This window comes from Buteo buteo, chromosome 16 (genome assembly GCF_964188355.1).
Source record: "Buteo buteo chromosome 16, bButBut1.hap1.1, whole genome shotgun sequence".
Taxonomy (NCBI): Eukaryota; Metazoa; Chordata; class Aves; order Accipitriformes; family Accipitridae; genus Buteo; species Buteo buteo.
Genome location: NC_134186.1, coordinates 2,854,730 through 2,877,532, shown reverse-complemented (window position 1 = coordinate 2,877,532; position 22,803 = coordinate 2,854,730). Strand labels below are relative to the sequence as shown.

The 22,803-nt window shown below is 59.1% G+C and overlaps 1 protein-coding gene across 3 annotated transcripts; it reads right to left on the bottom strand.

Moving 5' to 3' along the window:
• Nucleotides 1–13,722: 13,722 nt before the first annotated feature.
• TMEM39B (transmembrane protein 39B) lies at nucleotides 13,723–22,802 on the bottom strand. 3 transcript variants are annotated; one of them, XM_075047303.1, is made up of 9 exons: nucleotides 22,698–22,802; nucleotides 20,367–20,575; nucleotides 18,254–18,473; nucleotides 17,875–17,958; nucleotides 17,049–17,203; nucleotides 16,082–16,418; nucleotides 15,051–15,238; nucleotides 14,463–14,583; nucleotides 13,723–14,093 (listed from the first exon to the last, which is right to left on the bottom strand). In XM_075047303.1, the coding sequence occupies exons 2-9, from the start codon at nucleotides 20,492–20,494 to the stop codon at nucleotides 13,857–13,859; spliced, it is 1,470 nt and encodes a 489-aa protein (XP_074903404.1). In that variant the 5' UTR covers nucleotides 20,495–20,575; nucleotides 22,698–22,802; the 3' UTR covers nucleotides 13,723–13,856. The 3 variants fall into 3 exon arrangements, with proteins under 3 accessions (XP_074903404.1, XP_074903405.1, XP_074903406.1); XM_075047304.1 differs by having other exon boundaries at nucleotides 22,639–22,792; XM_075047305.1 differs by lacking the exons at nucleotides 17,049–17,203; nucleotides 20,367–20,575; nucleotides 22,698–22,802 and having other exon boundaries at nucleotides 18,254–18,379.
• Between the last annotated feature and the right edge of the window lies 1 nt (nucleotide 22,803).

Below are 22,803 nucleotides of genomic sequence, written 5' to 3'. Positions count from 1 at the left end.
CGGCCGGGGCCGAGCAGGCAGGAGGAAGAGTGAGGCCATGTGATGGCCAAGGGGATCTTTCCAATCCTTTGCCCAAGCAGAAGTTGGTTGCTGCCAAACCTGTTTGGGGCTGCGCCGTCACTCGGGCTGTGTCGAGTCAGTGCCGAGAGACCCTCTGACATTTGCACCAGGAAAAAACATCCTGGACCCAAGCAAGGGTCTGCCTGGGACTTTGCCGGGTGTCTCCCTGCTGCCCGCACAGAGCCAGTGCCGCAATCGGCGTCCCCGAATCCTTCCTGCCCTGGGAAAGGCTCCAGCCCGGGAGGCTGCAGCGAGGCGCTGACTTCCCATAGAAACACATGAAAGGGCCCGTTCTTGTATTTGCCAGAGCCCCGTCATTTTTGGTTGTGAAGATCCCATGGCAACCGGTGCCTTGTGTAACTGCGTTTGCTATTTCTGGGCTTGCTTTTCACTCCAGTAACATCCTTCCCGCATCCCACCCCGCAAGACCAGCCCTCCTCTCCCACCCCAGGACCTTTTTCCCTCCGTCACCCCCTTCCCCGCTCGCTCCTGGGGTGGCCGGGGGCAGAGGTTGGCAGCTGTGAGTCATGGCGGAGGAAAGAGAGAGCAATCTCCTCCGTCTCTTATCTTGGAGACCATCTGCCCTTCTTTTCAGCCAGGAGCTGGAGCATTTGCAAACAAAGCCAAGCCCTCTAACCTAAAACCCTCCAACCTCATCAGTGGGTAGATGGGGTGGGCTGTGCCGTGCTACCCAGGGCCCCCAGACCCGCTTCGCCCCAAGCTGAGGATGGGGATGGTGGTGGGACATGAGGGGTCCCGGGTGCCTCCCCGTGGGCACGGTCCTGGGGGAGTTTCTGCATGACGGGGATCAACACCCCATGGGGAGCCCCCGCATGGCTTTTCCCAGCCTGCCGGTCTGTCCTGACTCCTCCTGGGAGAACAGGAACCCGCCGCAACACCCTCGTCCAAGCGGGATGCTCGTCCCACGCACCTTATCTCCCCCATCCCCGCCGTAGGCTACATTTCGATGCTGATAAAGGGCTCCCTGACCCTGAGCAAGCCGTGCACTGCCGGTTCGGTTGCATTACGAGAGCAGGACGGCTGCCAGCGGGTGTCCGGAGAGAAAAGCAGCCACAGAATCCAGCTGGCAGCGGAGATGGGAGGGTGGCTGGGTGCTACCGCACACCGGGCTCTGCTCCCTCCCGCCCCGGCCAGGGCTGCTGGCAGGGTCCCCCGGCCGGGGGCTGAGCAGTGAGCGTGTTTCAGAGCCTCCTACCTCGTTAGAAGGGAAGTTTATAATAGAAACAAAAGCGATGCTCGGTCCAAGGGGAGCTTTTCCCGTCCCATTTCCTGCGGAGGTGCCACAGGAGCGTGCCCACACGCCACAGCCGGGGCACACACTGGGGAAGCATAGCGGGGGGGGCGTGTGTGTTTCGGGCATCGCCCCGCTGCACGGTGCTCACCGAGTCCAGCCTTGCCACGGCGAACGTGGCCGGCTGCAGCGGCGTCCTGCCATGGCAGAGCGGAGGTGGAGGGGGCATCCTGCCTTTCCCCTGGGGACAGAAACCCCCCCAAGGCAGGGAGACCCCCATGGTTGTCCTCAGGGTGGGCTCAGCTCCCTCCATCCCTGATGTCACCTGTGCCCTGTCCCGGTGTCCGGCTGCAAAACGGACCTCGGAGCCTTGCCACGGGTTGCTCCCGTGCCGGTGGGCTGCTGGTGGCTGCCGGAGCTCCCAGTAGGGCTGGGGGCGCGTGGTGGCTCTCCCGGTGCCACGGGCACGTGGGTTAGGGTCAGTCCTTGCTCTTACTTGGGGCAACGCCTCAACCCTTCTGCACAGAGCTGTGCCTGTGTGACGGCAGCTCGCCTTGGCCTCGGGCACGGGTGAGGGTGGCGCGTCCCTTCCCCGGTTGCGTGAGCGTGGGCGCGGGGCAGGCGGTGCCGGTGCCGGTGCCGCGCTCCTTCCCCACTCGGAGAGTACGGTCACGGGCGAGCCCTGGGTCTCCTCGGGGTTGCAGGGGTGGGTGCGTGGCTGGCGGGGGCTCAGCCTGTGCGTGCAAAATCAGCGTGGGTCCAGCCCGTGCACGCACACCCAGCACCGTCCCAGCCCGTGCACGCTCACCAGCGCGGGTCCAGCGAGCATCTCTTGCGCGTTCTGATCCCAAGGACGACCCTTGGGGGTCGATGGGGGCACGGGCAACCCATCCTCTCCACCGCCAGCCCCCCCCTGACCCCAGCGCAGCGCGGTGACCCCTTTCTCCCAAGTCCCTGGGGCCGGTGGCAGCCAGCCGAACCGCATCGGGGGGCAGCCGGCGCTGCCGGACCCAGGACAGGAAAGCGGCGCTGGGATGCTTTGGGGCAGCGGTCCCTCCCCCGGCGAGGAGCCGGGGATGTATGGGCCTCTTTCTCCCTGCAAGTCAATGTGTCTTTTTGTTGCGCTGCTGGGTTTTGAAGCCTGCGAGCAGGGAGAGACAATACGTCGCATTGTTCCTTTTCAGCAACATCTGACGGGCCCAGGCAGAGAGAGGCCAGTGTGTGCGGAGGACGGCCGTGGGGGAAGGGACCGGGATGGACGGACGGGCAGCGGGAAAGACGCAGGGACACCCAGGCCAGGCCTGGCTTCTGTCTGCCTGGATGAAGGGCTGGAGGGATGGGGAGTGCTGGGTGCCGGGGGGGGGGGATGTGGGAGCTGGGAGGGGGTGTGTGTTATCTTCTGGTACCCAAACAGCCTGGAAAAACAGCCCTGGGAGATGCAAACCTCCAGCCCCCCCCATCTTAACGAACTATTAACTTTAAAGCCTTATTAGGAACCTGCTGCTCCCTCTACCAGAAGATCCCGGCTGATTTACTGGGGCCGGGCAGCCAGGGATACCTGTCGCCCCTGGTAAATCCTGGGGTACCAGGGAAACCCTCTCCCCCAAATCCCACACAGGAGGGATGGGGCAGGGGCTCGGTCCGTGCCGCGGTGGGCTGCGAGGGGGGAGCCGGGAGTGGAGCTCGGCGGGGGAATGACGGCAGCGCTGGGATTGTCTGCAACTTTCCATCAGAAATCCCCTCCTTCCCTTATCCCCTGCTGTCCCCAGACTGGATTGCTTAATTGCCAGGAACAGAATTCCCCTCTGACTCAAAGCAAAACCGAAAGAGTTCCCAGGGCTGCCACGGCCGCGGGCGGGAGCCCGAGGGCTGGCAGAGCCCAGAGACCCCGGTGATGGGCTCCAGGGGGGCTGCTCCGTGCCCCAGCCTGGTGCTAAGCTTATTGGGGAGCACTTTGCATCCCAGGCATCCCAGCTGTGCCAGTTTGGCTCTCCTGGGAGCTGGTGGGATGCGCTGGGGGGGATGACACGTGGGGGTTTTGCACTGGTTGGAGGCAGGCACCGCTCTCTGAAACCCCCTCCCCAGGCTTGCCCAGCGCTGGCAAATCTCTTGCACAGCTTTCAGGGTCAGGGGGAGCGTGGTGGGGTCTCACCCATCCCACTGCAAAGGGGACCGGCACCCCCCACCACCCACACCCCGCTCTCGGCAAAGGTCCCGGGAGGGGACGGCAGCCCGTTACGGGTTCGATGGGGACCTGGTGGGTAGGGGGCTGGTGGCGTGGGTCCGACCGACGGCAGCGACACGGAGCGTCGGTGCCCTCCCCACCCCCACGGCTCAGCAGGCTGCAGCGGCAGATGCATTTCGCCCAGACTTGCATGGCCGTAGCCATGACAACGGCTGCGCGGCGGCGGGATGCAGGGGAGGGGGCTGCGCGGTGACGCGGCGCTGCATCGCTGCCGTTGCACCCCACCGCTCGGTTTCACCCCAGGTCTGGGTTCACCCCAGGGTTGGCTTCGCCTCATTCCCAGCAGCGATGCTGGCGCAAATCCCAGTCCAGGGCGCGCCGCTGGCACGTGCGTGCTGCTTTGCACACATGTGTGCAAGCGTGGACACGGGCACTGGCGCGGCGGCACGGATGCACGGGGCTCTCCCTGGGGTGATGATGCCAAGGAGGGGGGGAAGCAACGCCGCAAGGAAAAGCTGGGCAGGGTGGGGACGGAGCCGCTCGCCCCTTTATCAGGGCTGGGCTGCCATAAAGCCGGGGCTGTTTGCATTGGTGCGGCCGCGCTGGCGTTGCCGTCCCGGCTCTGCTTTGTCTCCACGTTAACTTTTAACCGCGGTGGCTTTTCCTCTCCGCCGCCACCGCTGCCCCCTGCCAGCCTCGCCAAGGTCCCGTGGCTCGGGGTGCTGGACCCCCAACATCTGGCAGCCCTATTGGGGGGCTGCAGTCCCCCCCCCAGCATGCATGCCCGCTCCCTGCCCGCTCCCTGCCTGTTGGCAGCAGGACAGGCTGCATCCCACTCCTGCCAGCTTCTCAGGTGCCTCTGGGGGTGAATGGTGCCCGGAGCTGGCAGGGGGCAGAAAGGGCCATTGCAGCCCCAAGGAGCTGCAGCACCTCGCTGCCACGACGCAGGGCTGGGCTGCTGCCTGCCTGCCTGCACCGCTGCCTGCCCCGGCCCCCTCGCCGTCACGGTGCAGGCAGCCACCAGCCCGGATGGGTTTGGCAGCAAAGCAGCTCAGCTGGAGAAAAGCCTCCGGCGCTGGAGTGACCCACTAACCTTGTTCTTCTTAAAAATGCATGAAATGCAGGCAGCTGCCTACGGGGACTCGCACACGCATGCTCATGCTCACACACCGGTGTGTGTGTGGGGGGGCACGTTTTTGGCACTGCACCCACGCACCCAGGGTCAGGCAGCAGCAGTGGGGGAGCCCGGGGGTGCATGCTGCACTCGCTGCCCAGATTTTGGGGTATCGACAGCGGGGGGGGGGCTCTGCTCTCCCTTTCCTGGTGCTGTTTGATCCCCTGCGCGTCCCCAGCCCCGGCGAGGGGCTGCATGCCCGTGGCACGGGCAGATTTCCCGGCAGGCGCTCAGGCACGGTGCAGCCCTTCTGCTCAGCTCTGCCGGTGCTGCCGGGCGGTGGTAACACCCCGGTCCACCCAGCACGTCCCCCCGCTGCGTCCGGGAGCCAGCTGCCATGGTCAGGGCCGGGGCTTGCTTTGGGTTCCCACTGCGGGGGTCCAAGGGTATCCCAAAGAGCCGTCCCTGCTCTGGCTGGTGCCACAATCAGGTCCCGCTGGAGACACGAGGGGTCCTGCTGCTGGAGAAGGCGAGGAGGGTGCAGGCTCGCCCCATCCCCTGGCTGCCATCACAGCCCTGACCTCATTTCTCTCCAGCTTCTTCATGCCTTTAATACGCCCCGGCCAGATGGCTGTGAGCCGGGGGAGCTGGGGGGGGGAAGACGGCGGCTCAGCCCCACCATGGGACCACAACCACCGCTCCCTGGGCTTGGTGGCAGCCCACCACCCTGGTGAGGCTTTGGCCCTGATGGGTGCCGCGCATCCCTGGCACCAGCACGGCCCTCACCGCCGCGGCAGTGCCGGTGCCCGTGGAGGGACGCATCCGTGCCGCCCCGGCAAGGGTTAACGGCTTTCTCTCTTGCATGCAGCTGATTTAATTTTGGTCTGGTTTGCATAGCTGATTTGGTGGCTGCAACACCTCGGCTGGTGTGGTAAAGACACGGGGGGTTATTTTTAGCTGCTCTGGGCTTGAGCTGGGCAGCCCCGAGCAGCCCTGCGGTAGCATCCGACCCCAGCATCCCACCGTGGGCACCCTGGCGGGGGACGGGCACGTCCAGCCCATGCCACACACCGAGGCCTTCGGCGTGAGCAGCAGAGGATTTGCAGGATTAAGGTTTTTGCCTTTTTTTTTTTTTTTTTTTTGTGGTTGCAATCCTGGTTTAAGAAGAAGAAACAAACCCTAGAAGCTAACAGCAGCCCAAGCTGCGATGCTTGTTAGCCTGGATTGAATAGACCGTGGTGCGGCGTGAGACAGAGCAGCTTCATCCCCAGCCCGGAGAGGGGCTCGCTCCCCATCTGGATCCGACACGGGCACGTTTCCCATCCTCTTCCCTCCTTGCAGCAGAGCCGGGAGCTTCCCAGCCTTGCTGCCGCGTGTAGTTGCCCCCACGGGTCCTTCGCCCCCAGAGCGGCTGCGTTTCGACCCAAACGGAGGGAGGAAATCACAGCGGGCGGCAGGCGCGTGGGGGGAGTTTTTCTGAGCCCTTTTGGAAATCCCTGCGGCTTCCTCTGGGGTCTCAGCCCTTGCTCGTACGGCAGCAAAAATTCGAGGAAGACCATGAATCACTGGCAGGAAGCTTTGCATCGCTTGTCCCACGCTGCCTGCCGCGGCTCGTGGGACCGTGACACCCTGTCCTGCACCGGGGACGTGGCTGCCCCGTCCCTTGTCACCTACCTTATTTGCTCGGGGCCACCCAAACGGCAGCACCCGGAGCTGTGGCGTTGGTGTGAGCTCGGCTTTCCGGAGCAGCGCGTGCATGTGTGTATGGGTGCGTGGGTGCGTGGGTGCACGGCTGCGTGAGCGTGTGGGTGTTCGTGTTCACGGGTGCGTGGGTGCACGTGTTCGTGGGTGCGTGTGTGCACAAGGGGGTGCATGGGGGGGGCTGTGCACACGCACACACATATCTGTGCACGCCCCCATGCGTGCGCCCAGATGTGCACACATGTGCGTGCACACACACACACACGTGCACCCATGCACACGCACGTGCCGCCCCAGCGAGGCCCTGAGCACCCTGGTGCCAGCCAGGTGGCAGAGGAATCAGTCTCTCCGCTCCTCCGACTAATTAACATAAATCGACACTGACTAATTAACCGTCCCAGCTCATTAGAGCCCGGATGCCGCACCACTGGGAACAGCAGGCAGCCGAGCCCTTGCTGTTGAAGCACCGTGGCCACATTCTGCCCCGCGCCAGGCACCGGCCACCCCCGATCCCCCCCACCGGGACTGTCCCCAACCCTGTCCCCATCCCTGTCCCCATCCCACGGCCCTTGCCAAGGCTGCTAGCGGCGATAATGAGATTGGTTCCTAATCCACTTATTCCTGGCTGGCGGCAGAGGGCTGGCAACAGCCTGCTTCCAACACCCAGCATGCAGTGAACCCCCCACCCCGGACCCCCCCGGCCGCCCCGGAGTCTGGGGGGGGAAAATCCTGATGGTCTCGGCCAAGAAGCCATGGGGCAGTGAGTGATGCTGGGGAGGGGGGTGAAATGTATGTAAGGAGCGTGGAGGGAGGGTGGCATCCTCCCTGCTCCATCCCTGCAGGGAGGGTTGAATCTGGAAGGGGAGGTGACACCGCCAGTGTCACTGGCCCTGGGGAGCAGCAGCGATAAGCAAACCTTGCGTCAGCTGAGAATGGAGATTAAAAGCCCTTCCCAGTCCTCACCCTCTGGGGTGACCGGGGCAGGGGGGGGGCTGCTTTAGGGGCAGGTCACCCCAGCTCTGCAGTTTTGCAAGGAGAAAGGAAAAGGAAATTTTTTGCTTCCCTGTTTGCTAAGGGCTCTGGCGTGGCTGCCCGGGAAGCGGGGGGCCCCCGTACAGGTCTCATCCTGCCGCCGCACCCCGTGCCCTCCGCCGGCACCCCCCACCCCGGGGCCTGCCGGTGCATGCCGATCCCCACCGGCTGACTCGGGGCTAAGTCACGGTTCCGCATGCCCAACCGGTTTCGGGGAGACCCTTGGGCTCAGCGTGGGAAGAGCCTGACCTCAGCAGCAGCGCGGCACCGAGCTGGGGCCAGCCCTGCTGCCTACGGGACCCTTGTCTCCCAAAAACAAGGAGGGGGGGCTTTGCACTGGGGAGGGGGGGAAATCGATGTTCCTGGAAAGCTCTTGCTCGTTCGCGCCGGCCGAAGGCAGCCCTGCGTGCAATCCCTGCCGCCCCGGCACAGTGGATTAAAAACTAGGTCAGCGGTAGATCCCCAAAAGTGATTGCAATCGGGGAATTGCCGCTCCCCGGGGCGCGAGCCTGGGGGAGACTTGCTGCGTTCGATCCCTTTATCGCTGAGCTGGAAGAAAACGGCTGGTGAAACACGGACCCCCAGAAATCGCCCAACCGAGCCGGGTCGCTCCGGCAGCGGCATCGGGGCCAGGTCCCACGCAAAGGCTGGGGACCGGAGCCCCCAAGGAGGGCACAGGGTCCCCGGGGGAGCCGTTGGGGACACAGCGACAGGGCCAGGTCCCCCCATCCAAGGATCGGGAAAGAGGAATAGGGAGGATGGACGGTGCCGGCACGGCGGGGAAAACCGGGAACGCTCGATGCATGGAAACGGGGATGTGCGTGGGGTGGCTGTGGGGCCGGGGAGGAGGCTGAGCGGCTGCGGCAGCCCCAGCGGGCAGGAAACGGGGCGGCAGCGCGGGACGGAGCAGGAAGGCAGCCGGCGGCCCCGGGGTCGGCGGAAGAACGGCGGAAAAGCTCGGGGCCACAGTGGTGGTGGCGGTAGGAGGAAGCCCGATCCGGCAAGGGACTGCCCCGGTGCAACGTGTGTCCCATGGCGGGTACCGAGGCTGCGCCTGGGCACTGCGAGAACGGGCACCGGCCGTGCCTGCGGTGGGACCGAAACTTCCCTCGATGCCGGGAAAGGGCCTTTCCCGGGCGAGACTTCGGCTGCAAACGCCTCTTTGCCGCCCTTGGGGGGTTGCAGGCCGTGGCGTGCCCGCGCGGCAGCCGCACGCCGGGACTTGCAGCCTCGTGCCGCAGCGTGGGAGATCCTGCAACCGGCTTTGCGCCGCTGTCGGCTGGGGACCGCAACCCGGCGTGTCTGTGCCGGGGACAGGACCCCTGGGACCCCCCCTGCGGTGGCCGGTGAGGCGGTGCTGCTGCCCACGGGGCTCTTGGCTGGGGTCTGATCGAGGTGCCCAGTCCCTTGGGGGTGTGGGGGTGGTTTTGGGGGTATTTATGGCCCCTTGGACCTCCAGGAGGGCTCAGGGGTGCTCAGCCGGCACAGTGCCCGGGATGGGGCCACCGCAGAGCCTGACACCCACCTGGGAGGGTGGGTGACCTGCCCGGCTCTCTGCCTGCATCCCCCTCGTTCCCAGCTCTTGGGAAATGTCCCGGCACCCTCCTAAGTCTCCATTCACCACATTTCAGTCCTCAAGTGTTTTCATCCTGGCTTGCTGGGGTTATTTAGCGATGCTGCGGGGAGGGGATGTGCCCTTAGCCGTGCCAAAGTGGGCTGGAGCGGTGGGAGATGCCGTCCCTCCGGCTGTCGGTTCAGCAGCGGAGCAGAGGATGAAGCTGTTAAATATTTATAGCTGCTGTTAGAGCTGGTTGGGTAAAATGGCAGGGGAAATGGAAGGGGGACGACGGCGGCGGGACAGTTCTGCTCCCCTGCGGTCCATCTGGCCCCCACGCTGCTCCGTGCAGTGTAGTCGCCATCTGCTCCCCGCGGGGGCTGCTGCCTGCCCCCACCCGGGACCAAACAGCGGTACGGCGGGGCCGTGGGTGCCGGAGGTGTTGTCTCCGCTCCGTTGCACAAGTGCAATGAGTTTCGCAGTCTCGGGCGATGAGCAGAGGACCGGGAGAGGCTGGGCGCGCAGCCCCATGTTTGCTCACCCTGTCTCCTGGGTCCCCACCGTAGACTTGTTCAGATAAGAAAATGAGGGCATACGTGTGTGTGTGTAATTGCTAACGAGGATGTGCATATGCTAATTCAGGGCTGCCAATTACGGCAGGTCTCGGGACCGGGCCTCGTGGGCCGTGTCCTGCCCCGGTTTCGGCCAGGTGAGCCCCGGGCAAGGTCAGGCAGCGGCGGGGGCAGCGGTAGCCGGCTCAGCTCGTCTTGGCTCAGCATCTCCTGGATTTGGGTGCCCAGGCCCCACAGAGACCCCCATGGCTCTGGGTCTGGGGGACAGCGGGGCCTGGGGTGCTGCTCGGGGGTCCCTGGCCCCATCCCCCATCCCGGGGGAGCAGGGATGCTGGCAGGACGGGCACTGGGAGGATGCTCCCACCACCCTCCCTGTGATTCTTCTTTTTCCCCCTCTTGATCTGACACAAAACCTGCCCCGGTGTGAGACGGCAGCGGGTGAACGAACCCTTAATTAGCTGCTTTAGGGATTTGGCTTTATTAATGGCATAAATGATTATTAAGGATGAATTAAAGCTACCGGCCTCCAGATAAAGGATGACAAGGCCCAGCTGGGATTACCCGCATGCATCGCGTGCCTAGACTGGGGACCTTCGGCTTCGTGGGGTGCTCCTGTCCCCCCCCCAGTCCCCTGCCCCAGTCCCCACATCAGCAGCTGCTGGATGCTGGATTCGGCAGTGCATCAACCAGGGACAGGCTGGTGTTTTCAGGGAGATGAGGAGGAGCTGGGGGGGGGGTTCTGCAGTGCTCCCGATGGGGTCTCGCTGCTGCAGGGCTCACCCAGCAACCTGGGACCCCCCTGGGACCAGAGCATCAGGGTCCTGAGGGGCACCAACACCATCTCTGTGTTGCCGCTGGAAGGTGGCAGCGGCTTTGCCTACTGCATCGGGGGGAGAAAACGGGCATTTTTGCAGGTTCAAGTGTGAAATCTGTGCTGGCTCTTTCTGTCCCCCCCCCACGCTGGGGGCAGAAGCTCGGCAGGATGCCCGCATGGGGCAGGTTTGTGGGTCGGGGGCTGCCGGCAACCCCCGTGCTTGCAGCGTCCGTCCTCCATCTGTACTGAGCTGGGGTGGGACCAGCTGGGAACGAGCTGGACGGAGGTCCCGGGATGTGAGCAGCACATGCGGCCTCCCAGGAATGTCACGATGGGCTCTTCGGGGAAAACAGCCACTTCCCATCAGCTGCATCCGCTGGGAAGCAGTGAGGGGATTCCCGGTAGGCAGCGGGACGCTGAAGCTTATCCCCTGCGCACGTGCCCCGTTTTGGGTCTGCGCAAGGGAGGGCTCAGTCATGCCCCCAGCAGTGCTGAGCCCCATGGAGGGTGTTTCTGCCTGGCTTTTTGCTCCGTGACCCACCAACACGGCCATTATTCTGGGGTTCCATGCTTGGGGGTACCCCCGGATGGGTCCCCAGCACCCGCTGCCCTCCTGGCTTGGGGACCCCACTGCAATGCCAGCCAGCTTCTCCCTGGCAGCTGCCCGGTCCCGCTTGGCGCAGGCAGGACGGCCGCCGAGCTCGTTAGGCGCAGGTGTGGGATTAGCCATAATTGCCGGCACTTTGATGTCCGTAACCTCCTCCCCGAGGGATACTCGTTACCTGCAGCAAACCTGCGCCTGGCATCTGGCTGCTAATCCTGGGATTAACGGGTGCGAGGAGGGCGGCAGATGGAGCCCGGCCAGGCTGGGACCCCCGGGGTGCAGCGCTGCCCACGGGCCGGGCACCCTTTGGGTTACCCGGGACCCCTGGGGTCACCAAAGCCGTTGGGTCCCCGGTGAAGCCACCTCCAAGGACTATCCGGCTGCTCCCAGGGGGATTCCCACCCGGGATGTCCCCTGGGTCATCAACCCCTCTGGGGCCCCTGGGAAAGCCCCTGTGCTGTCAGATGATTTGAGGGAACTGGGAAGCGTCCCCGGCTTCCCAAGACAGCCCTTCCCAATTGCGGGAAGAGCCTTTTCTGGGAATCCAGTAACCTCCATGTCTGGGCTAAGTCCCTGCAAGAAGGAGGGGTGCAGTTATCCTTCGGGGCTGGGAGGCTCTGCCCAAATTGCTGGACCCGGAGGAACCTCCAAGCCCTCCCGGGCATGACTGGGAGCCCAAAAATCGCAGCCAGGGTGGCTGCAGCTGGGCCAGCCCCAAGTTGGGCTACCCCGCAAGGGGATGGGCTTCGTCACCCCAGGGCTGCCCGCTCAGCCTGCCTTCTTCTTGCCCCCCAAAATCTCAGCAGGGTGCTCAGGCTGGGCAAAGGGAGGGGTGGAAGGAGAGAAGGAAATCTCCAGTCTCCATCTCCAAGTCTCCATCCTGAGCCCAGTACAAAGCCGGCTCCCTCCTCTGTGCGCCGGCACTGGGCCCGGCCAGGCAGGGGGAGGAAAGTGGGGGGGGTCCTGGCAGGAGCTGTGGGTCGGGGGGGGGTTGGAGGGTGTCTCTGCCCCCCCACCTCCCAGCCAGGCACCCCCTTCCCCTCCCCGTTTCGTGGGCCGAGCACCCCGTGAGCTGCGTGCTAACCTCAGGGTCCCCATTCAATGGGAGGAAGGAAATCCTCATCCTCGGGAAAGGCTGGACACGACCGTTTCCTCCCGCCGCGGTGAGGAGGGGGCCCGGGCACAGGCACACCCGCCCACGGCGCCCCGACATCACCCCCCCGTGTCCCCCCCCACCCCATCCCAGTTAGCAATCCCATCCAGAAACTGGATCTGGCCCTGGCTGGGGCGATAGGAGACCCAGGGGACAGGCTGGGGGGTGTCTCTCTATCTCCCCCCCAGGACCTGCCGGGGGTGTCCTTGGGGTGGGGTGGGGAGCTTCGTGCAGGTTTCCCACGCCAGCGAAGCACCTCTGCCCTTCCCCGTGTGCAGGCGGGAGTCTCCGTCCCCGTCCGGTGTTGTCACGGGTGGGGGGGGACTGCGTGGGGGGGGGACACACAGTCCCACAGGGGTCCCCCCCCACCCCCAGCTCCTCCTTCCTCTTCCTCACCGTGCCCTTCGCCTTGCTGACACGCAGGGGTTGATAACAAACCGGCGAGTGGCGGCGGCGGGGGCTTTGCTCCCGGTGGCCCTTTGGCCCCACCGTGACATTTTTTTTTTTGGGGGGGGGGGGGACACGGACACGCGGGACGGACTCTCGGGACTGACTGCGCCGTTCTGCCGGGCACCGAGACCCCCGTGCCGTGTCCGGGGTCACCTCGGTGCCGTGTCCGGGTATGGAATCCTATATGTGTGTGTGTGTCCCCCCCACCTCCTCCCGGTGCACCGGGACGGTGCTGCTGCCGACCGGGAGGGCTGCAGGGCTTTTGGGTCCTGTCGGTGTGTGTCCCCCCCACCGGGATCCCGACGGCTCCGGTCGGGTGTTTGATCTCCGGTTTCGTTGGCAATAATCACCCCGGGGGGGGGGGGGATAGGGGTCTGCACCGGTACCGGCACCGGGAGCGGGACCGCGCGCGCTCCGGGCGCCCCCTGGTGGCGGCGGCGGCCGCAACAGAACAAAGACCGAATCCGGTACCGGTACCGGCGGGGAGCCCCATCATGGACGGGGGGGGGGGCCGAGCCTGGAGCCGGTCATAGCGGGGGGCACGGCCGGTGTCCCCACGGGCAGCGGGGATCCCCAGCCCCGAGTCAGCCGGGTGCTGAGCTGCGGCCCTTCCTCCTCCTCCTCCTCTTCTTCCTCCTCGCCCGGGTGATGTCACCCTGCTCATCCTCCCGGGGCCCCAGCCCTGAGCAGACCTGACGGGCAGGTTGGGCTGGAGAGGCGGCAAGTGTGTGTGTGGGGGGAAACACCCAACCCACTCATGGAAAGGCAAAGCGGGAGCAGCTGGAGCTCCCCACCGTGGCTGTCCTCCCTCCTGGCCCCATCCCTTCACGACCTCAAACCATCACCTGCGTGGGCTGCAAGCGAGGGGTTGTAGCAATTCCGGCACAGGAATTTAAAAATCATTATAGTGAAATAATGCAGTCCTCCCCTCCGGCCACAGAGCATCCAGGGGTGCTGCGGGAGGTCCTTCGGGGTTCCCCGGAAAGGACGGGATCAGGGCTCACCCCCTTATAAAGGAACCCAGACTGGAAGGTGTGAGCTCTAACACACCTGTAGTTCTCATCTTCCCACTCAGTGCCCAGCCGGAGCTCCGACTGCAGCAGAAGCAGCAGTGTTTGCACCTCTGAAAACTAAGCACCGTTGTTAATAAATCACTCCTCTCAAATACAAGCAGGAGGAGGCCTACTCGGGGGATTTTACCAGACAACAAACACACAAACAACTGTTGGGAGTAAAAAAATATGTTTTTTCCTTTTAATTACATCAGTTATCAAAGAAAAAAAGCAGTGGTAACAAAAATACAAAGCTCTGAGGGTTTGTTGTTTTGTTTGTTTTGTAATAAGCTGAGCATCAGTGCAATTGTTTTAATTTAACTTCTGCTCTGAGTCTCTGCTGGCAGAATATGAGTAGGCTTTGCCCAGCACCAGACGGTCACGCAGCAGCTTGAAGAAGGCGTAGTAATTACTGAAGAGGATCAGAGCCAGCGAGATAGTCTGGTGCCACTTCTCTGAAGAAATCAGCGAGTAAAGCTGGTAGAAGATGACGGCTCCTTCCAGCAGAATCAGGATGTTGAGGATTCTCAGTGGTTTGCTGAAAAAGAACTGCAGGAGAGACCACAATAAGGCACCGAGCAAGGCCAGACCCTTCGGGATGTGTTTTTGATAGGACGTGTGAGGCAGAGGCCAGTGAGGGTTCCTCTGGGATTCCCCTCTGGAGACACAACATCCACCTGTGAATGGCTCTGCAGGGTTTACAGGGGCCAGAGTCACCCTCTTGGCAGCACTGACGGGAGACGCGGGACTAACATGAAACGCTGTACGGAACCCCGCGTGTTCCACCGCCCCGGCACACCCCATGGGCAGCTCTCCTGCTCGCAGAGCCAGCTCAGGCAGTCTGAGGTGTTCAGAAGAGGACCGTGACCCTGCCGAGGCTCTTACGCCTCGGTCCCCACAAAGGAGATGCGATCTTACGTGAAAGCGGAAGTGCGAGACGTCAGAGGGCACCGCCACGTTGTAATGACCCACAGCTTTGTACACATTCTTGCTGTGTTTCACCAACACTCCCTGTGGCCACATGCACTCCTCTGTCCACCTGCAGGAAACAAGCAGAGAGCTCTTATTTCCACCTCTGCAGCTGAAGGGGAGGGGGTCTGCTGCCTTCCCACCATCAGCCAGGATAACGAACGAGCTGCTTCTGCAGCGTTGGCCACAGTAGGAAGCTGCCATCATTTGCGAGGGCAGAGTTTGGCCCACCGAGGCATGTAACAACGGCAGTGACAAACGGCAGTTACCTGTGGCCAGAAGCAGCAGGCACCTTGCCAAAAATCAGATCTGCTTGCTGCACTCAGAAGTGGACAGTACAGATAGTGTCTGTAAGCTGTCAGGTGTGTCAGCCGACAGCTCTGCTTTCATTTTTCTTTCTCTTTGTTTTTTTTAAGCAACCAGAGGAGGAGGAATGATGACTGGAAAGCTGAGCTTCCCATCTAGCCTCTGTTCACGCCAACAGGCATGCCAGCTAAGAGAAAACTCCAGCCCTAGCCCCAGGAGAGAGTTCCTTACTGATGCTGCAGCACGTTGGAGCAGAGAGCCGGATCGACCTTCTGCCAGCAGCCCAGGTGCGCTGCAGCTTTATGGAGCAGGTCACAGTAGCGCGCAGGTAAGAGGTACTGCATCAGGATCACAGACGTGCTGATGGAAACCAGAAGGAAGAGCTCACACGACCAGCGTTTGTCATAGTACTGAGTGTTCTGTGGGGGGACAAGAAGAATGTGTGACAACGTGTTTGGACAACTTCACCCAACAAAGCCATCAAAACACAAAGCACTCAGGCAGGTAAAACGAGGGCTTTTCACATAGCTATTAATCCCACTTGAAAAAGAAGCGCCCACATAGGATGGCTGCTGTGCAACTCCTGAACACACCACAGTGAAACATTTACGCTATCATCACCCATCACCAAAACCAGGGAGATAGTTCCTGATGCTCCCCCTAGATCAGCTGACAATGGGCTCAGCCCTCAAGAGAAGGGGACTTGGGCTCATCCCTGAGGTCTGACAGATTTACTATAAGACATTTGTCTCATTGTACAATGTATTAGTAACTTAAGTAAAACAGCTAAGAATCCTAATAACGTCCACCCTCCTTCATACTGCCTCCCTTATTAAAGTCAATCCCCTTGTCCTGGAGCTCTGTCCTCACAGAAGGTCAGTGTGCGAAGGAATGGTCAGCCTGCAGTCCTTCTAGCTTCACCGGGAAGCAGAAGGAAGACACCGCTCCCTAACAGATGGATGCACGCTCTCATGAACGGTCAGAATACAGGACAATATTGTCCTCTGTTATCTGGAGTTTAAGCAAAGCTAAACCGAGATGGTTTCACTTCTTACATTTCCCAAGGCCTCTGTAAATGGGTTTGATACAGCCACCTGTGCACACAGACCAGCCCTCTGACTAACTTCTCCCATGTTCCAGTTAAGCAAGAAGCAAGAACCAGACCTCCTCCGTAACCCAGTGTCCATCTTCCCACAGTCTTCCCCAGCCAGTCCCACACCTGGAGAAGCAGTGTCTCAAGAGCAGTGGTGGCCCTTGCTCACCTTCACAAACCAGACAGGCACGAAGGCCACGTAGTAGGCACTGAGCATGGAGCTCACCAGCACCTCTTTCATCCGCCAGTTAAAGTCCATTTTCAGGTATTCCACCTCATTGCGGATGAGATCTGGGGAGAGGCAGCAGGCGTGAGTGGGCATGGCTTCCATGCCATACATCTGTCGAGTGTGCTGCTTCCACGTTTCCTTAAGGACAGTCAGGTAGTCTCGGCTCCTGGAGTTCACCTCGCCGGTCTCTCTGGGACCAATGTTGGCCACCTGGGAGAAGAGGCCCGTCTTCCGAAAGTCACAGTTCAGTTGAAGGAAGGGAATGTACATGCCAAACCTGGAGCAGCAAAGTGCAGAAAAGTGGTTACTTTTCTTACGAGCTCTCTGTGCAATGCCTTTGCTGGCAGCAGATCACCATTACGATCGCATGCCCCTCCTAAATGGCTTCTAGTACCTATATAAATTCCAGGAAAGAGCTTCGCTAATCTGATCTCAAACACAAGCACCAAGTCTCAGATCTTTATGAGATGCTTCCTTGTGCATCTACCAGAGAGAAGGGAGCTATTTCCACTACTTGACTGGAAATAGAACTGGCTTCCTTTTGTTAGTTAACATGAAGCAGGAAAGCTGTTTGATTCGCTCCACCTGGCAGAGGCACCTAAGAACGAAGGTAAACCGAAGACATGGGTTCTTCGAATACCATGAGAAAAGCATACAATCCTCTTCAGAGGACACGAGCAATCTAATAATGAATGCTTACATTAAAGCTGTCATACGGGTAAATGTTAAAGGCATGCCCTGCCACCAAGAAGAAATGTGACACAGCAAGAGGGAAAAGGGTAGTTTAAGTTCTGTTACCAGGTAATAGAGTGCTTATTTACTTTCAGGCTTCATTCCAACTGAGCGATACCCATTGCACTGAAGCAACACTAGAAATCATACACAAGTGACAGAAGAAGATACTTACGGGTAACACAGGAACAGGAGATTAAGGAAAGAGTAGGTTCTGAAAAGGTGAATTATTGATCGACACAAACTCCAGCCTGTGCCAGTGAGAACAGCAAACCGAGTGATCACCAGGAAAATAGAGCGTGGCAGGGAGACTTTGCCACTCTGTGAAGCCTGCGGGGAGAGAAGAAAGAGCTGGGCAGAGGAGAGACTAATTCACTCTTCCAACAGGAAGCAAACGGTAAATGAGCAGCACTCGATCTGTAAAATCAAGTTCATATGCATGAAGGAAGAGCTGATGAAAGGCTCTGTTTGGCTGCCACCAGGAAGGGGAAGCCTTCTCTAGGCTGGAATCTGGACTCTCCAAAACCCAGGGCCTCATTCCTCAAGCTGGAGTGAGGAGAGCTCTCAGAGTTTTTTGTTAAGGTCTGGTAGTTATTGGTGTGACCAGCCCACTGTCCTGGACCTGCTCATCACAGAAAGCTTCTGCAGCCTGCAGAAACCAACTTATGCTGGTTCCTCCTTGCAGAAAGCTAGGGTAATTAAGAGAACAGGAAAAGAGCCAAATACTGTTCTTCACAAGGAAGAAAGCAGAATTACTATAGGCTAGTTGAGACTGTAGTTCAGAAAGAATCACAGAAGGACAGAGTCACGAGCAATGGTTTGAGGCGCTCATTTCTGTTCTCTGTTCTTCCCATTAGAAACTACGCCTAGGTTTCTGGCTTGGACATAGCAAAGAGTTCTTCAGAAAAGGACAGAAGAGCTTGGAACTGTGAAAGGGACACACAGCTTTACATTTCACCTGAGAGGAAAGAACTGTTCTGAGATCTGCTTGGGGATTTTACCTCCTTCACAATAGCACCGATCAGCCGGCGTGCCAGGACGATTGTTGTCACCGTCAGCACGTTGAAGTCGATAAGATGAAAGTTCTGTGGTGACAAAAACAAAATGATTCCACTTTCCATCAGGCAGGAGAAACCCACATTCAACAGAGAATCTCCCAAGTTATTTTCTTCTCCTCAGACTGTCTCTTCCAAGATCAGAAAGAGAATGCCAAGCAGACAGCCAGCGCCCAAAATTTGCCAGATAAGAGTCACATAAGCAACCCTGCAGGGCTGTACACTCACATGTAGGTTGCATCAAACATATATAGAAAACTTTGTCTAACGACCCAAGAGACAGTCTGTGAATATCACCCGACAGCAGCTGTCCTTTGGTGCTTACCAATGACGTGTGTGAAGGTGGATGGGAGGGTGGGTACCACCACACAGTTTTGTAGATGTTGATGTAGTGGACAAACAGAGCAACGAGATGACAGAAGAAGAGCTGAAGTTCGAACAGCACACTCCTCTCCACAGGCAGCTCTGGGATCTTACAGTGCCGGAGGGGGACGACTGTCTGAGTTGCCAAAGGTGGGCTGGAAAGGCCTGTACCTGAACCGCTCCTACCAAGGTAAACCAAAAGCCAGCAGTCACTTCCGTGAGATAAAGACAGTGCTGTCCTCCAGCCCACACACTCAGACTGTAGAAGTCAGTGGTCTAATATTGACTGAGAAACCTAAACTGACTATCATGGTCAACGGCTGCCGCAAACCAGAAGTGTCAGCACCCTGAAGATGACCAGGATGAATGTTACAGGCAAATGTGAGCAGGAATTCGCCCAGCGAAAGCAATATTTGGAACCAGGCCAGTCTACAGCACCAGGTCATTTGATATTGAATCCCTTGTGTTGAGTCAGGTTCAAAAGCCGTGGCTGTATTTTGCTATTCAAGGGGCAACCAGCGGCCCTCTTAATTAATTGGAAGCTTTTAGGCCTCAAGTTGCTATTTACATTTCTAAGAGTGCTTGAACATGAAATACAGAGCAATTATACACAAGCCCTTTCTCATTCTTCAACTTCTATTCAACTACGGAGGAAAAACAAGTTTAGCCAGAGGTGTATATTCCTGTGTGAGCACGCACACAATCCCAGACAGCAACCCTTTTAATCAAAGGGAAGGGAATTAATATATACTAGATATATCTCTCCTGATTTGCAATCTCTAAATAACAACAGTCAAAGGAATCTGGGTGTGGGTTTCAAAGGATCTACAGAGCACAAACTCCTATTGAAAATCCCAAAACGAAACCACAAAAGTCTCAAGAGTGTGACTGTAGAAAGACTTCTAGCCCAGGGGTGGACACAGGTGGATCAGTCCACGCTTTTTAAAACAGAAGGCTGACAGCCTAAAATAAGGCTATGCGTGAGGGGAAAACTTTAGGAACTCGAGCTGTCTCTCTGAAATCCCCAGATTCCCAAGCTGACAAGACTGATTCAGCCTGTCAGGATTAATAAATCCACCAATAAACTCTGCTCCTGTACACAGAACAAGAGTTCCTGTCCTGGTCCTCTAGAAAAGGGCTTTAAATGTGAACACAAAGCCTTTTCTGCTTTGAACAGACACACGAGACCTAAGGGTGCTCTTGCAAGAGCAGCAACAAGGCTCTCGTATGCATAAAGCACTTTGGGACTCCTCGGCCTGGACCGCCATGTAGGTGATGGGTATCAGAGGATATGGTACAGAGACAAACCACTTTGGAGGTAAGCTGGGGCATGGATTTGTACTGCATTACCTCCTTGCGATAAGAACCTTTGTGCATGCTCTCACAGCAAAGTATGTATGCAGTGGATTGCTCCACCTTCTGTGGCCTTGCAATAACTTGTTTGAATAACTGTATCCCTATAAATTTCTTGGCCTAGGGCCATAAGCAGGCAGTATGTTAAGACAGATCTAATATTTTCTTTGCAGAAAGTTCATAAGGCACCTCCTGCTTAAGCATTGCTGTCGGTGCTCCGCTTCTTCCTCCTCTCTACCTCAGTTGCAGAAATGCAACCAACCAGCTAGGCTAGAACCTGAAAAAAACCCCGCAGCCTACACATCACCTGACCTAGCTAAACTCTACCCCAGAAATGCCTCACCTGACATAAACTTCAGGGCATAGGAGATGCAACAACCTGAACTCCAGAGTCAGGCCTTGGATAAAAACTTGTCTCTATTCTTACTTTCCATTCAATGGTCACTAAACGCTTTTGAACACTCCTGGAAGTCTGTCGTGGTCTGATAAAGCACTTCACAGTCTCAGGCAAATTAGAAGCCACCTATCCCAATTACAACACGTAGCATGGACACTGCCACATATAGGAAAAGGATTTCAGCTAGACACCGGGAGTTAACAAATCGCTGAGCCACAAGAAAACCAGCAGTGGGTCAGACGGGGAGATACAGGTGGCCTCACAACTGCCTCAGAGAGGAGCAGCAGGCCTGGCTAGATGGGAAGACGTGGAGAGCCGGACGTACCTGGTGCGTGAGCGCACACCCGTGACAGAGGAACTTGTGGAATGGCCAGAGCCGCCAGCGGCCCCGGGTTCACAGAGGGGATTTCGGCAGTAGGACGTACGGTTAGGGCCCCGCCTTCCCCCTGCCATAACAACAGAGGGTGCGGAGGGCTGTTCTTCCAGGTGGCTTCTCTGCTGTTCACTGCGTGATTATGTCTTCAGTCCTTAAAACTGAAAGGAAAAGATTTATAATCAAGGCTCATCTGCTCACCACGCCCCTGGTGACCAATGGGAACCGATCACTCGCACTGCTAGCTTGCAGCACAAAGGAGGATAATGCAACTTTGTTCAACCCTTTTCTACAACTCCTGTATTTGCCACAGGCTATAGATGCGGCCCCTGATAGCTCCTGACACTCCTAGGACATGCAGCAGCTTGTTGAGGTGCTGTGAATTCATTGAGAGTCTAAAGCCTACAGTACGCAGGCTTCCATTGGAGCAGGAAGAAGCATTTCATGCCTCTCTCCCAACCCAAGGCAGTTTACAAGGAATTTAATCTGCATCGCTGTGGCGTTATCCCTGTTTTACAGGCAGAGCAATACACTTACTGAGATGCTAAACAATTTGCCCAAAGGATTCAGTAAATTGGGGATGTTACCTAGATCCTCTTTTGCCCAATTTGGTGCTGGAATAAAAGGTTCACAGCTCTTTTAAAGGGACACTGCAAAAGCACACAAACCGGCTTTTTCCTTTGTTGCTCCTTTAAGATGGGAAAAAACATAACTAGCATTCTTGGGGCATTTGTTGTTGTAGTATGTTTGCATGGCACAGAGCTCAACGGGATGTTAGCCTAAAGTTAGCTTTTCCAGTGCTTGCTTGCCATGGTGTAAACAACAGCAATAATGCCAAGTTTTTAAAAATCTTCTCTGGATCCTGTTTAACCTTAGGAGAACCTATACAACTTAGAGAAAGGACAGGGTAATAATACACCATTTAGAAGTGAAATCTGAGCTGTGAAGAAACTCGGGTCAGGTCATATCAATTGCTTAACATTTCTTTTTCTGATTGTTAATTTCCAGTTTGCATCACTTAGCAATTAGCTGGAGTAAAACAAAAATTGCTGAAGGCCTAGAGACTGCTCTTAAACAAGTTTTAAAGCTTACGCTAAGCTCCACAGTCCTCCAGCAAACTGCTGTACTAGTCCCAGACAATGAGGAACAGGGCTCAGGGGGGCTGCACCTGGGGTTAGACCCCAGAAAAGCAAAGATACCCCGAGATGGGTGCCATCACACAGGCCAGTGGGGCACAGAGCTGGCTGCAGCACTAGGGGGACACAGAGCAAAAGGTGGAAACCCTGGTATGTGCCATGGCACACAGAGTCCTTGTGACCTGGCGACGCAGAATAACTGCTGGTGAACAGGAGAGGCTGTGCACAGGGACCCCCCCCCCCAGGATAGAATATGTGGGCTGGGGGGGGGGGCACCAGATTGACAGGACCTTGGGGGGAGGTGAAGATAGCAGGTCTGAGGCCCAGGACACCATGACAAGAGAGTCTGTGAAGGAAAAGTGGTAGGATCGAAGTGTTGGGCCTGGGAAGAAAGCTGGGGAGCCTGGGGGGGGCACACCTGGGAGCAACAGGAGTGCAGTTCAGGGGCTGTAGGGGCTCTGGGAGCTCAGATGGGGGCTCTGAAGGAGCAAGGGAGGCTGTGAGGGCACGGCCCAGGGGCTGCGGGGGTCTACAGAGGCGCAAGCAGGAGCCACAAACATTCCAGGGGCACAGGCAGAGGCTACAGGGGAGAACTGGGAAATGTAGGAGCATAAGTGGGGACTACAGAGGAGCCGTGGGGGGCACAGGGGCTCTCGGGGAGCAGTAAGGGCTCTGGGGGCACAGGCTGGGGCTGTAAGGGGGTGACGGGGCCTATAAAGGCCCTTGGGGTGCAGGCCAGGGCTGTAGGGGAGCAGCGGGAGCTACAGGAGGGCCGCGGGGGCTGCAGGCTCGCAGGACTCCACCGGGGTACAAGAAACCTGCAGGGGAGCATTAGGGGCTACGGCGGGGGGGGGCTCCAGGAGCACGCACCGAGGCCGCAGGGAGGAACCGGGGCTCTAGGGCAGCTCCGGGACGCCCTGGGGGGGCTCCGGGCCAGGCCGCGGCCCCGGGAGCCGCCCCCCTCACAGCGGCGGCGGCGGGGCGGAGCCAGCTGGGGGCTCTCCAGAGCCCCGCCCGCCGCTCGGCCCTCTCCCCCCCAGCTCCCGGCTCGCCGTCTCCGCTCTCCCCCCATTTCCTAATTCCCGTACCCGTCCGCCTCCCCTCCTCCCCGGGTCCCGGGTCCGTCCCGCCGCTCGGTCCCCCTCACCCATCTCCGGCCGCCGCACAGCCTCCGCCGGGCACAATATGGCGGGCGGGGCCGGCGGCGCGATGGCGGCCGCCAGCGGACAATCCTCCTGAGGGGCGCCGGGCGC

Bases quoted from the DNA above. Each gene is read 5' to 3' on its own strand.
- TMEM39B (XM_075047303.1), bottom strand. From the start codon at position 20,494: ATGGCAGGGGGAAGGCGGGGCCCTAACCGTACGTCCTACTGCCGAAAT. The intron at 17,959-18,253 runs GTAAGCACCAAA...TTGTCACCACAG, and splicing joins CACCTTCACACACGTCATTG to AACTTTCATCTTATCGACTT. The intron at 17,204-17,874 runs GTAAAATCCCCA...CTCTCCCCGCAG, and splicing joins TCGGTGCTATTGTGAAGGAG to GCTTCACAGAGTGGCAAAGT.